The sequence below is a fragment of the Oncorhynchus tshawytscha genome, unplaced genomic scaffold (assembly GCF_018296145.1).
Source record: "Oncorhynchus tshawytscha isolate Ot180627B unplaced genomic scaffold, Otsh_v2.0 Un_contig_3602_pilon_pilon, whole genome shotgun sequence".
Taxonomy (NCBI): Eukaryota; Metazoa; Chordata; class Actinopteri; order Salmoniformes; family Salmonidae; genus Oncorhynchus; species Oncorhynchus tshawytscha.
In genome coordinates this window covers 133048-144758 of record NW_024609728.1, presented here as the reverse complement: position 1 = coordinate 144758, position 11711 = coordinate 133048, and the positions used below count along the sequence as shown (strand labels likewise).

Here is an 11711-nt window from a genome sequence, read left to right as displayed (position 1 = left end):
CACACCTGTATTTGGGGAGTTTCTCCCATTCTTCTCTGCAGATCCTCTCAAGCTCTGTCAGGTAGGATGGGGAGTTTCTCCCATTCTTCTCTGCAGATCCTCTCAAGCTCTGTCAGGTAGGATGGGGAGCGTCGCTGCACAGCTGTTTGCAGGTCTCTCCAGAGTCCCGGCTCTGGCTGGGCCACTCAGGGACATCAGAGACTTGTCCCGAAGCCACCCCTGCATTGTCTTGGCTGTGTGCTCAGGGTCATTGTCCTGTTAGAAGGTTAACCTTAGTCCTAGTCTGAGGTCCTGAGCGGTCTGGAGCATGTTTTCAACTCTACAGACAATTCCTTTGACCTCATGGCTTGATTTTTGCTCTTACATGAACCTTATATAAATAGGTGTGTGCCTTTCCAAATCATGTCCAATCAATTGAATTTACCACAGGTAGACTCCAATCAAGTTGTAGAAACATCTCAAGGATGATCAATGGAAACAGGATGACCTGAGATCAATTTGGAGTCTCATAGCGAAGGGTCTGAATACTTATGTAAATAAGGTGTTTTAAATGTGTTTTTAAATGCCACATAAAGGGTCTGAATACTGATGTAAATAAGGTATTTCAGGTTTTTTTTTTGTACATTTGCAAATAAATCTAAAATACTGTTTTCGCTTTGTTATTATGGTGTATTGTGAGTAGATTGATGAGGAAAACGTTTTATTTAATCCGTTTAAGAATAAGGCTGTACTGTAACAAAATGTGTAAAAGGGGAAGGGGTCTGAATGCTCCCAGGTTTGTGTTCATGGATGTTCCCAGGTGTCAGATATGACCCTGCCCTGCCTTGCCAGGAGGAGGGACTTGATGCTTGGTACAAACTTCTGCTCTGTTCGTTTTCCCTTCAAGTGCCAGGGCCCTAGTCCTTCTTGCTACGACGAGTCCGACCACCGAGAACTTGGAGTCCGGTAACGTTACAAGCGTACAGACACGACCGTGGAACCTAGAATACACCACACCGCGGTTAAAATATGAAAAGAGAACGCTTTCATATCTTTATCGTATAATATATATATTTTATTTTCCTCATCGGGGGTCTTGGAAAACGGAAGACCATAAGTACACTACAGAAGCGAGGATATAGCAGCGATACCTTCCTTCACACGCACGGTCACATATCCTCCATATACACCCTCACAGACACACAACTAGAACCAAAACAGTCATATCTACAATTCTACTCCAGCCCACAAACGAAGACTTATTTTTGGATAAACACCCTTTTCTGGACCGAGTCATGGATGTGTGTTCGTACTGGAGCAGGATATGCTGTCGGAGGGTGTTGTTTCTGTTCTGTGTGTTCCAGGAATATCTCAGCTCGATGTTGGACTGCCCGCCAACCTGCAGCTGCTCGCTCACCGAGATATATTGTAATAAATCCGACACCGGGAAATTCTTCCCTGTGGTGGCGCTCCAAGACACCGGGAGCTCAGGCAACAGCAGTGTGGATATAGCCGAGCTTTTCAACAATATCTCGTCCATGTAAGTAGCCTAGCCTGTCCTGCAGTAAAATGTTTGATGTGTGAAGTGTCTAACTGTCCGTAGCCTAGATAGTTATGCCCTTATTGGTCATATAATGCCATATCAGTCAGGAGCCCGCTCTGTCTACATCATACCCGCAATATCATTCAGTCATAATGATTCACTCCTGTAACCTTAAGGTACTCGACTGTAAGACGTTGATTTAAATCCGTTATGTTCAGCTCACAGCAAATATGTAAGGTCATATTGGCCCCAAGACTGACACAAGGTATTGTTGTCTTTAATGGCTTAGTTGTAGTCGTTTTATACCACATCATTAGCCGATGCATCAAGCCTCAACGCGAAGAGGTGGAACGTGACCAAAGAAAAACTTTGTGTGTAACATGACAGTAGTCTATCGTAACACGGTAAAACACCGGTTAAAACACTTAACATTAGAATTATTGTCACATTTCTGTGTAGATAAATGCTGCGATACACGACGAAGAAGAGGGAGCCTCCATGAAAGATATGGTGTTGGTTAAATGTTGATCTTTCAGCCATTTACCGAGGGACTGACTGACTATATACGTCTTAGAAAAGAACCGTCAATTTGAAATAGAACACACAGAGCGCCGATGACGCGTACGTCTCTCGGAGGCTTTCCTCTCCTCTCCTTTCCTCTCCTCTCCTTTCCTTTCCTCTCCTCTCCTCTCCTTTCCTTTCCTCTCCTTTCCTCTCCTCTCCTCTCCTTTCCTTTCCTTTCCTTTCCTCTCCTTTCCTTTCCTCTCCTTTCCTTTCCTTTCCTCTCCTTTCCTCTCCTTTCCTTTCCTCTCCTTTCCTCTCCTTTCCTCTCCTTTCCTTTCCTTTCCTCTCCTTTCCTTTCCTTTCCTTTCCTTTCCTTTCCTTTCCTTTCCTTTCCTTTCCTCTCCTTTCCTTTCCTCTCCTTTCCTTTCCTTTCCTCTCCTTTCCTCTCCTTTCCTTTCCTTTCCTTTCCTTTCCTTTCCTTTCCTCTCCTTTCCTTTCCTTTCCTTTCCTCTCCTTTCCTCTCCTTTCCTTTCCTTTCCTCTCCTTTCCTTTCCTTTCCTCTCCTTTCCTTTCCTCTCCTTTCCTTTCCTTTCCTCTCCTTTCCTTTCCTCTCCTTTCCTTTCCTCTCCTTTCCTCTCCTTTCCTTTCCTTTCCTTTCCTCTCCTTTCCTTTCCTTTCCTTTCCTCTCCTTTCCTTTCCTCTCCTTTCCTTTCCTTTCCTCTCCTTTCCTCTCCTCTCCTTTCCTATCCATTCCTTTCCTTTCCTTTCCTCTCCTTTCCTTTCCTCTCCTTTCCTTTCCTCTCCTTTCCTTGCCTTTCCTTTCCTCTCCTTTCCTCTCCTTTCCTTTCCTTTCCTTTCCTTTCCTCTCCTTTCCTTTCCTTTCCTCTCCTTTTCTTTCCTCTCCTTTCCTTTCCTTTCCTCTCCTTTCCTTTCCTCTCCTTTCCTTTCCTCTCCTTTCCTCTCCTTTCCTTTCCTTTCCTTTCCTCTCCTTTCCTTTCCTTTCCTTTCCTCTCCTTTCCTTTCCTCTCCTTTCCTTTCCTTTCCTCTCCTTTCCTTTCCTTTCCTCTCCTTTCCTTTCCTTTCCTTTCCTTTCCTTTCCTTTCCTTTCCTTTCCTTTCCTTTCCTTTCCTCTCCTCTCCTTTCCTTTCCTTTCCTCTCCTTTCCTCTCCTTTCCTTTCCTCTCCTTTCCTCTCCTTTCCTCTCCTTTCCTTTCCTCTCCTTTCCTTTCCTCTCCTTTCCTCTCCTTTCCTTTCCTTTCCTTTCCTCTCCTTTCCTCTCCTTTCCTTTCCTTTCCTCTCCTTTCCTTTCCTTTCGAGCCGAAGTCAGTGTATTATCTCTCTCTCACATCATCACCATCCCCACAGTCATCCTCTCTCTCTCTCTCTCTGTCTCTCTCTCTCTCTGTCTCTCTCTCTCTCTGACTCTCTCTCTGTCTCTCTCTCTGTCTCTCTCTCTCTCTCTCTGTCTCTCTCTCTGTCTCTCTCTGTCTCTCTCTCTCTCTGTCTCTCTCTCTCTCTCTCTCTCTCTCTCTCTCTCTCTCTCTCTCTCTCTCTCTCTCTCTGTCTCTCTCTCTCTCTGACTCTCTCTCTGTCTCTCTCGATTCCACAGCAGAGCAGACATCACATAGCTTTTTTGTTGTTGTGAAAAGTCAATGCAATAAGAAGGGTGGCTATATTATGACTGACAACACTCCATGCAAGCTGTCATGTTTTATAAGAAGGGTGGCTATATTATGACTGACAACACTCCATGTAAGCTGTCATGTTTTATAAGAAGGGTGGCTATATTATGACTGACAACACTCCATGTAAGCTGTCATGTTTTATAAGAAGGGTGGCTATATTATGACTGACAACACTCCATGTAAGCTGTCATGTTTTATAAGAAGGGTGGCTATATTATGACTGACAACACTCCATGCAAGCTGTCATGTTTTATAAGGGTGGCTATATTATGACTGACAACACTCGGCAGACGCATAAAGGCCATTAACCTGTGATGTGATTCGTTGAGTGTCTGTCGCTTGTTATCGAGTGATTGACATCTGAGGAGCTAAGCTTAGGCTACGGTTGGGTTGCCTACTCTCTCACCCCATCTCTCAAACAGATAACGGCTAATGTTGTGTGAGTGGGCTCATTTTGCTCGCCACCTGCCCAGACCGCTACATGGTAGGCTGCCTTGTAGCGAAGGTAGGAAACACGTTACAATGCTAGAAATCATGAAATCAGAAATCCGGAGGTATTTCTAATGGATTTGTCAACGCAAACTAAACACGTGGTTGAGCTGTATGCGTGTCCGCTGGGCTGCCTCAGTCCAGCTGCAGTTAGCTCAGTACAACCTAGAGGCAGAGAAAGCGGCTTGGTTTTCAGCACCAGGTTGGCTGGACAGCTCCCACTGTTAGCGGAACGGCCTCGCGTTATATGGCCTGCACTGGGCACTCTGAATACGGTGGATTTTCTCTCTCTCTCTGTCTCTCTCTGTCTCTCTCTCTCTCAAATTCAAGCTGCTTTATTGGCATGAAAAACATTGTGTCAATATTACCAAAGCAACAATGTATACAATATACATTGTAACAAAAATATAAATGATAGCAAATGGTAGTAAATAATAATACAAAATTAAATATAATAACAATAAAATGGTAACAGTCAATAGTAGAAATGCAATAAATATAAAATCAAATTATGGAAAATGAAACTATAACTAACTTATAACTAAATAACGGTCATCTTCTTCTTTATATCAGTACTACAACTACAATCATCATTACTACGACTACTACAACCATCACTAAACTGTTATCACTACCATTACCACCCATATTTGGAATGATAAACATGAATAATTAAAGTAATAACAATAATAGTAATAATAAGTAAGTTACTGTTTACTATGCAGATGTTATTATTCAGTGTCCCTCAGGCTATGGCAGGAAAATACATATTTGGCTGCAAGAGGAGCCATTGCTCCTTCGCCCATGAGTATTCTTAGTTTTTCCTCTGGGTTCAATTTGTAAAAATGTGGAATACATGTAGTCATTTCTGTGAATAATGAATCTCTTTGTGAGGAATATTTATCACAGTAAAGGAGAAAGTGCATCTCTGTCTCTACCTCCCCTGTCATGCATTGACCACATACACGCTCCTCTTTGGGTAGCCATGTCTTTTTATGTCTGCCGGTTTCTATTGCCAATCGGTGGTCACTCAGCCTGTACTTGGTAAGGTTCTGTCTCTGCTTCGTATCTCTGACAGAGTAGAGATAATCAGCCAATTCATAATCTCTGTTTAGGGTCAGATAGCAATTTAGTCGGCTTTGGGATTTTGTTTAGTTTTTCCAATATTGTAAATATGAGTCCTTTGATTGGTTCATGATTTTGCTTATTGGAATTCTTTCTTTTGAAGCAGTGCTGGTGTCAGCTTGGTTGGTGAGGTCCAACACCAGCTGACTGAGAGGGCTCGTTTCTGGGCTCAGCTCTTGGGTTTGAAGTGCTTTAAATTGCAGACTCGAATTTGGACTTGAATTTAGATGATTTTTTAGATAAATTTTAATGATCTTTTCTGTATTTTCATTATTACTGGAAAACGGCCCAATTCTGCCCTACATGCATTAGTTGGTGTATTTCTCTGGACTTGTAGGATTTTCCGACAGAATTCTGCATGTAGGGCTTCAATTGGATGTTTGTCCCACATTTTAAAATCCAGTTTATTGAGTGGCCCCCAAACCTCACTTCCATAAAGTGCTATTGGTAGGATTACACTGTCAAATATTTTAGTCCAAATTTTAATTGGGATGTTGATTTTGAATAATTTCATTTTTATTGCATACATTGCTCTGCGGGCTTTTTCTTTGAGTCCATTCACTGCCATATTAAAGTTTCCCGATGCAGATATGGTCAGACCAAGGTAGGTGTAATTTTTTGTGTGTTCAATTAAGGTGTTGTTCAGGGTGAATTTACATTTGTGTTTCTGACATCTGTTTTTTTTTGGGAAAATCATGATTTTAGTTTTTGGAAATTTACTGCCAGGGCCCAATTATGGCAATATTGCTCCAGAATATTCATGTTTTGTTGAAGACCTTCTTTGGTTGGTGATAGAAGTACCAAGTCATCAGCATATAGCAGGTATTTCACCTCTGTGTCAAATAGTGTGAGTCCTGGGGCTGGAGATTGGTCCAACATGTCTGCTAATTCATTGATATAAATGTTGAAAAGATTTGGACTCAAATTGCAGCCTTGTCTCACACCTCGACATTGTGAAAAAAATTCTGTTCTTTGGTTTTTGATTTTTATTGCACACTTGTTTTCTGTGTACATACATTTTATTAAGTCATACACCTTACCACCACTTTGGAGAATATTGCAGAATAGCCCTTCGTGCCAAATCGAATCAAAAGCTTTTTTAAAGTCAATAAAGCAAGCAAAGATTTTGCCCTCTTTTTTTTGAAAGACGTGTTTATTAATTAGTGTGTGTAAGGTGTATATATGGTCAGTAGTGCAATGGTTAGGAAGAAAGCCAATTTGATATTTACTTATTACATTTTTTTCTTGAAGAAAGGTTTGAATTCTTGAATTCAAAATGCTACAGAAAATCTTTCCCAAGTTACTGTTTACGCAAATTCCCCTGTAATTATTGGGGTCTGATTTGTCTCCACTTTTGTGGATAGGGGAGATGAGCCCCTGGTTCCAGACATCAGGGAAGCAGCCAGAAGTTAACACCATGTTGAACAATTTAAGCACAGCATTTTGCAACTCAGGTGTGCTGTGTTTCAGCATTTCATTTCTGATGTTGTCTACACCACAAGCCTTCTTTGATTTAATAGATTTGAGCTTTTCATTTAGTTCTTGTTGTGTTATTGGGTAATCTAAGGGATTTTGGTTGTTTTTAATGACTGATTCAAGGATGTTCAATTTTTCTTTAATTTCTAATTGGTTCTGTTGTAAGTCTTTTTGTGGGATGTTTTTGTATAGATTATCAAAATAAGTTTTCCAAATTCCTACATCTTGTATGGCTAATTCTTGTGGCTTTGTTGTGCTTAAATTGTTCCACATGTCCCAGAACTGATTTTGGTCAATTGCGTTTTCAATTTCATCAAGTGTCTTGTTGGTATAATTCAATTTCATGCATTTCAGTGTTTGTTTATACTGTTTCAGAGTTTCAAAGTATTCATATCGTAGCTCTGGGTTGTTTTGCTGCTTATGTTTTTTGTTTGACATTTGTCTTAGGTGTTTTCTAATTGTTTTACATTCATTATCAAACCATTTGTCAGAAACATTTAGATTTTTGCTTCTGATGTTGCATTGCTTTGGTTTTCTCAAATTTGCTTTTGATGCTGCTTTTGGAATATGCAGTTGATGTTTTGGGTGGATGAATTGACACCATCTTTATTGTTTTGGTACTGTGAGTTATTGAAAAACTGTATAGAGTTCATCATTTCATTTGAGTTCAATGTTTCAATGAATGTCTCTGCACTGTTTGGAGCCCATCTGTACGATTGGTTTATGTTGTAGAGTTTATTGGGCTGTTTTTTTGAATATATATATATATATATATATATATATATACATACATACATACATACATACATACATACATACATACATACATACATACATACATACATACATACAGTGCCTTGCGAAAGTATTCGGCCCACTTGAACTTTGCGACCTTTTGCCACATTTCAGGCTTCAAACATAAAGATATAAAACTGTATTTTTTTGTGAAGAATCAACAACAAGTGGGACACAATCATGAAGTGGAACGACATTTATTGGATATTTCAAACTTTTTTAACATCAAAAACTGAAAAATTGGGCGTGCAAAAATATTCAGCCCCCTTAAGTTAATACTTTGTAGCGCCACCTTTTGCTGCGATTACAGCTGTAAGTCGCTTGGGGTATGTCTATCAGTTTGTGGGTCTAGTAGAGCTGTGTTGTGATGGGACGGGTCTAGTAGAGCTGTGTTGTGATGGGACGGGTCTAGTAGAGCTGTGTTGTGACGGGCCGGGTCTAGTAGAGCTGTGTTGTGATGGGACGGGTCTAGTAGAGCTGTGTTGTGATGGGCCGGGTCTAGTAGAGCTGTGTTGTGATGGGCCGGGTCTAGTAGAGCTGTGTTGTGATGGGCCGGGTCTAGTAGAGCTGTGTTGTGATGGGCCGGGTCTAGTAGAGCTGTGTTGTGATGGGCCGGGTCTAGTAGAGCTGTGTTGTGATGGGCCGGGTCTAGTAGAGCTGTGTTGTGATGGGCCGGGTCTAGTAGAGTTGTGTTGTGATGGGCCGGGTCTAGTAGAGCTGTGTTGTGATGGGCCGGGTCTAGTAGAGCTGTGATGGGCCGGGTCTAGTAGAGCTGTGTTGTGATGGGCCGGGTCTAGTAGAGCTGTGTTGTGATGGGCCGGGTCTGGTAGAGCTGTGTTGTGATGGGGTCTAGTAGAGCTGTGTTGTGATGGGACGGGTCTAGTAGAGCTGTGTTGTGATGGGACGGGTCTAGTTGTGCTGTGTTGTGATGGGGTCTAGTAGAGCTGTGTTGTGATGGGCCGGGTCTAGTAGAGCTGTGTTGTGATGGGCCAGGTCTAGTAGAGCTGTGTTGTGATGGGACGGGTCTAGTAGAGCTGTGTTGTGATGGGACGGGTCTAGTTGTGCTGTCCTGAGGCAGGTCTGGTCTGGTAAATATGTGCTGTGTTGGGCCTGGTCTAGTAGAGCTGTGCTGTAATAAGCCATGTCTGGCTCTTTTCTCTTCGGGATGGTGGAGGTACTGTTGTTTCAGAAGGTGGGGCGGGGGACCTCTGTAGCTGGGGTGGTGGGTGTGTGGGTCCCTGCCAAGTGTTGCATGTTTTAGGTCCTTGGCAAAGGTTCTGATGCTGTCCTGATCAAGATGTATATTATCATATAAGTGTTGACATGTCAGAGTGGGGTGGTGAGCCGTTCTGACGTTGAGCAGTGAGGCACAGTCCACAGTGATCTGTTGATTTATTTTGTCCATCAACTTTCCTGGGAAGTCTTTTCTTGGTAGGAGGGTGGACACAACTATATTGGTTGTTGGGAACATAGCCTGTGCCCGTTCTGCCACTCTTCTCACTGCCCCAGATACATTTTCACCTTTGGCATGAAGGTCGTTTGTGCCAGTGTGGATGATGATGTTGTCAGGGGTGTCAATCCTGTTCTGACTGAGTAGCTGCATTACACTCTCAGTTGTAGGACACCAGAACTTATACACCTGGTGTCTAGGGAATCATCTTTCCTGGACTAAGAACTTCCCATTTGAATCAATTAGGATTGCAGTTGTGGGTGAGGCTGGTAGGTTGACCTGGGCTGGAGCAGACTGGGAGGCTGGTATTCTGACCTGGGCTGGAGCAGACTGGGAGGCTGGTATTCTGACCTGGGCTGGAGCAGACTGGGAGGCTGGTAGGTTGACCTGGGCTGGAGCAGACTGGTAGGCTGGTGCAGTGTCATCAGGCTGTGTGGTGGAGGCCATGCTGGTCTCAGGTTCTGCTTGTGTTGTACCAAGCTGGTGGACATGTTCTCTAGATGCAGAGGACACAATGACTCTCTGCCGGTTGAGGGTGTCAATGTACCTCTCTTTTTGTTCGAGCTCCTTTCTTGTTGTGCTCAGATGGTCTCTGAGGTCATTATTTGTCTGACTCAGTTTGTCCATTCTGCTTTCTAATTTAGCAATAGATGCTCTGCTCTCCTCCCTGTTCCCTCTCCTCCCTGAACTGTTTCATCTCTTCTTTTAGTTTCTGGACAGTGTCCTCCTCTTGAAGCTTGTTCTCTCTGAGTTCTATGACCTCTGCTTCGACTAGAGAGAGGGTGTTGTGGAAACGTTGTTTCTCTCTGTTTCTCTCTGTCTCTGTCTCTGTCTCTGTCTCTGTCTCTGTCTCTCTCTGTCTCTGTCTCTGTCTCTGTGTCTCTCTCTCTCTGTTTCTCTCTCTCTCTGTCTGTCTCTCTCTCTGTCTCTGTCTCTGTCTCTCTCTCTCAATTCAATTCAATTCAAGGGCTTTATTGGCATGGGAAACATGTGTTAACATTGCCAAAGCAAGTGAGGTAGATAATATATAAAGTGAATATATAAAGTGAAATAAACAATACAAATTAACAGTAAACATCACACATACAGAAGTTTCAAAACAATAAAGACAATAAAGATATTACAAATGTCATATATATATACAGTGTTTTAACAATGTTTCTCTCTCTGTCTCTCTCTGTTTCTCTCTCTCTTTCTCTCTCTCTCTTTCTCTCTCTCTGTTTCTCTCTCTCTGTTTCTCTCTCTCTGTTTCTCTCTCTCTGTTTCTCTCTCTCTGTTTCTCTCTCTCTGTTTCTCTGTCTCTGTTTCTCTCTCTGTGTCTGTCTCTCTGTGTCTCTCTGTGTCTGTCTCTCTGTGTCTGTCTCTCTGTGTCTCTCTCTGTCTCTCTCTGTTTCTCTCTCTCTGTTTCTCTCTCTCTTTCTCTCTCTCTGTTTCTCTCTCTCTGTTTCTCTCTCTCTGTTTCTCTCTCTCTGTCTCTCTCTCTCTGTTTCTCTCTCTCTGTTTCTCTCTCTCTGTTTCTCTCTCTCTGTTTCTCTCTCTCTGTTTCTCTCTCTGTGTCTGTCTCTCTGTGTCTCTCTCTGTCTCTGTCTCTCTGTGTCTGTCTCTCTCTCTCTCTGTTTCTCTCTCTGTCTCTGTCTCTCTATCCTTCTCTCTCTGCACACATTTACTTCCCGTCTTGATCTGTGGTACTGATAATTAGAGGGAATATGAAACGGTAACAGCACCAGCTACCAGGGACCCCAGGCTACAGTGTATTCCCACCAGCTACCCATCCCGAAACTAGGGGACTTGGGACCCCAGGCTACAGTGTATTCCCACCAGCTACCCATCCCGAAACTAGGGGACTTGGGACCCCAGGCTACAGTGTATTCCCACCAGCTACCCATCCCGAAACTAGGGGACTTGGGACCCCAGGCTACAGTGTATTCCCACCAGCTACCCATCCCAAAACTAGGGGACTTGGGACCCCAGGCTACAGTGTATTCCCACCAGCTACCCATCCCAAAACTAGGGGACTTGGGACCCCAGGCTACAGTGTATTCCCACCAGCTACCCATCCCGAAACTAGGGGACTTGGGACCCCAGGCTATAGTGTATTCCCACCAGCTACCCATCCCGAAACTAGGGGACTTGGGACCCCAGGCTACAGTGTATTCCCACTAGTGTATGAAAACTAGAGGACTAGAGACCCTATATTCCCACTAGTGTATGAAAACTAGAGGACTAGAGACCCTATATTCCCACTAGTGTATGAAAACTAGAGGACTAGAGACCCTATATTCCCACTAGTGTATGAAAACTAGAGGACTAGAGACCCTATATTCCCACTAGTGTATGAAAACTAGAGGACTAGAGACCCTATATTCCCACTAGTGTATGAAAACTAGAGGACTAGAGACCCTATATTCCCACTAGTGTATGAAAACTAGAGGACTAGAGACCCTATATTCCCACTAGTGTATGAAAACTAGAGGACTAGAGACCCTATATTCCCACTAGTGTATGAAAACTAGAGGACTAGAGACCCTATATTCCCACTAGTGTATGAAAACTAGAGGACTAGAGACCCTATATTCCCACTAGTGTATGAAAACTAGAGGACTAGAGACCCTATATTCCCACTAGTGTATGAAAACTAGAAACACTTGGGACCCCAGGCTACAATG

At 43.1% G+C, this 11711-nt stretch overlaps 1 protein-coding gene across 1 annotated transcript in view; it reads left to right on the top strand.

The window, feature by feature from the left end:
• Positions 1 to 905: 905 nt before the first annotated feature.
• The window catches only part of LOC121845658 (NT-3 growth factor receptor-like), a 110326-nt gene continuing 99520 nt past the window's right edge, over positions 906 to 11711 (top strand). Inside the window, exon 1 of the mRNA XM_042317330.1 lies at positions 906 to 1519. Coding sequence (XP_042173264.1) covers positions 1275 to 1519 — 245 coding nt within the window. The 5' untranslated portion in view covers positions 906 to 1274. The remainder of the gene's footprint in view (positions 1520 to 11711) is intronic.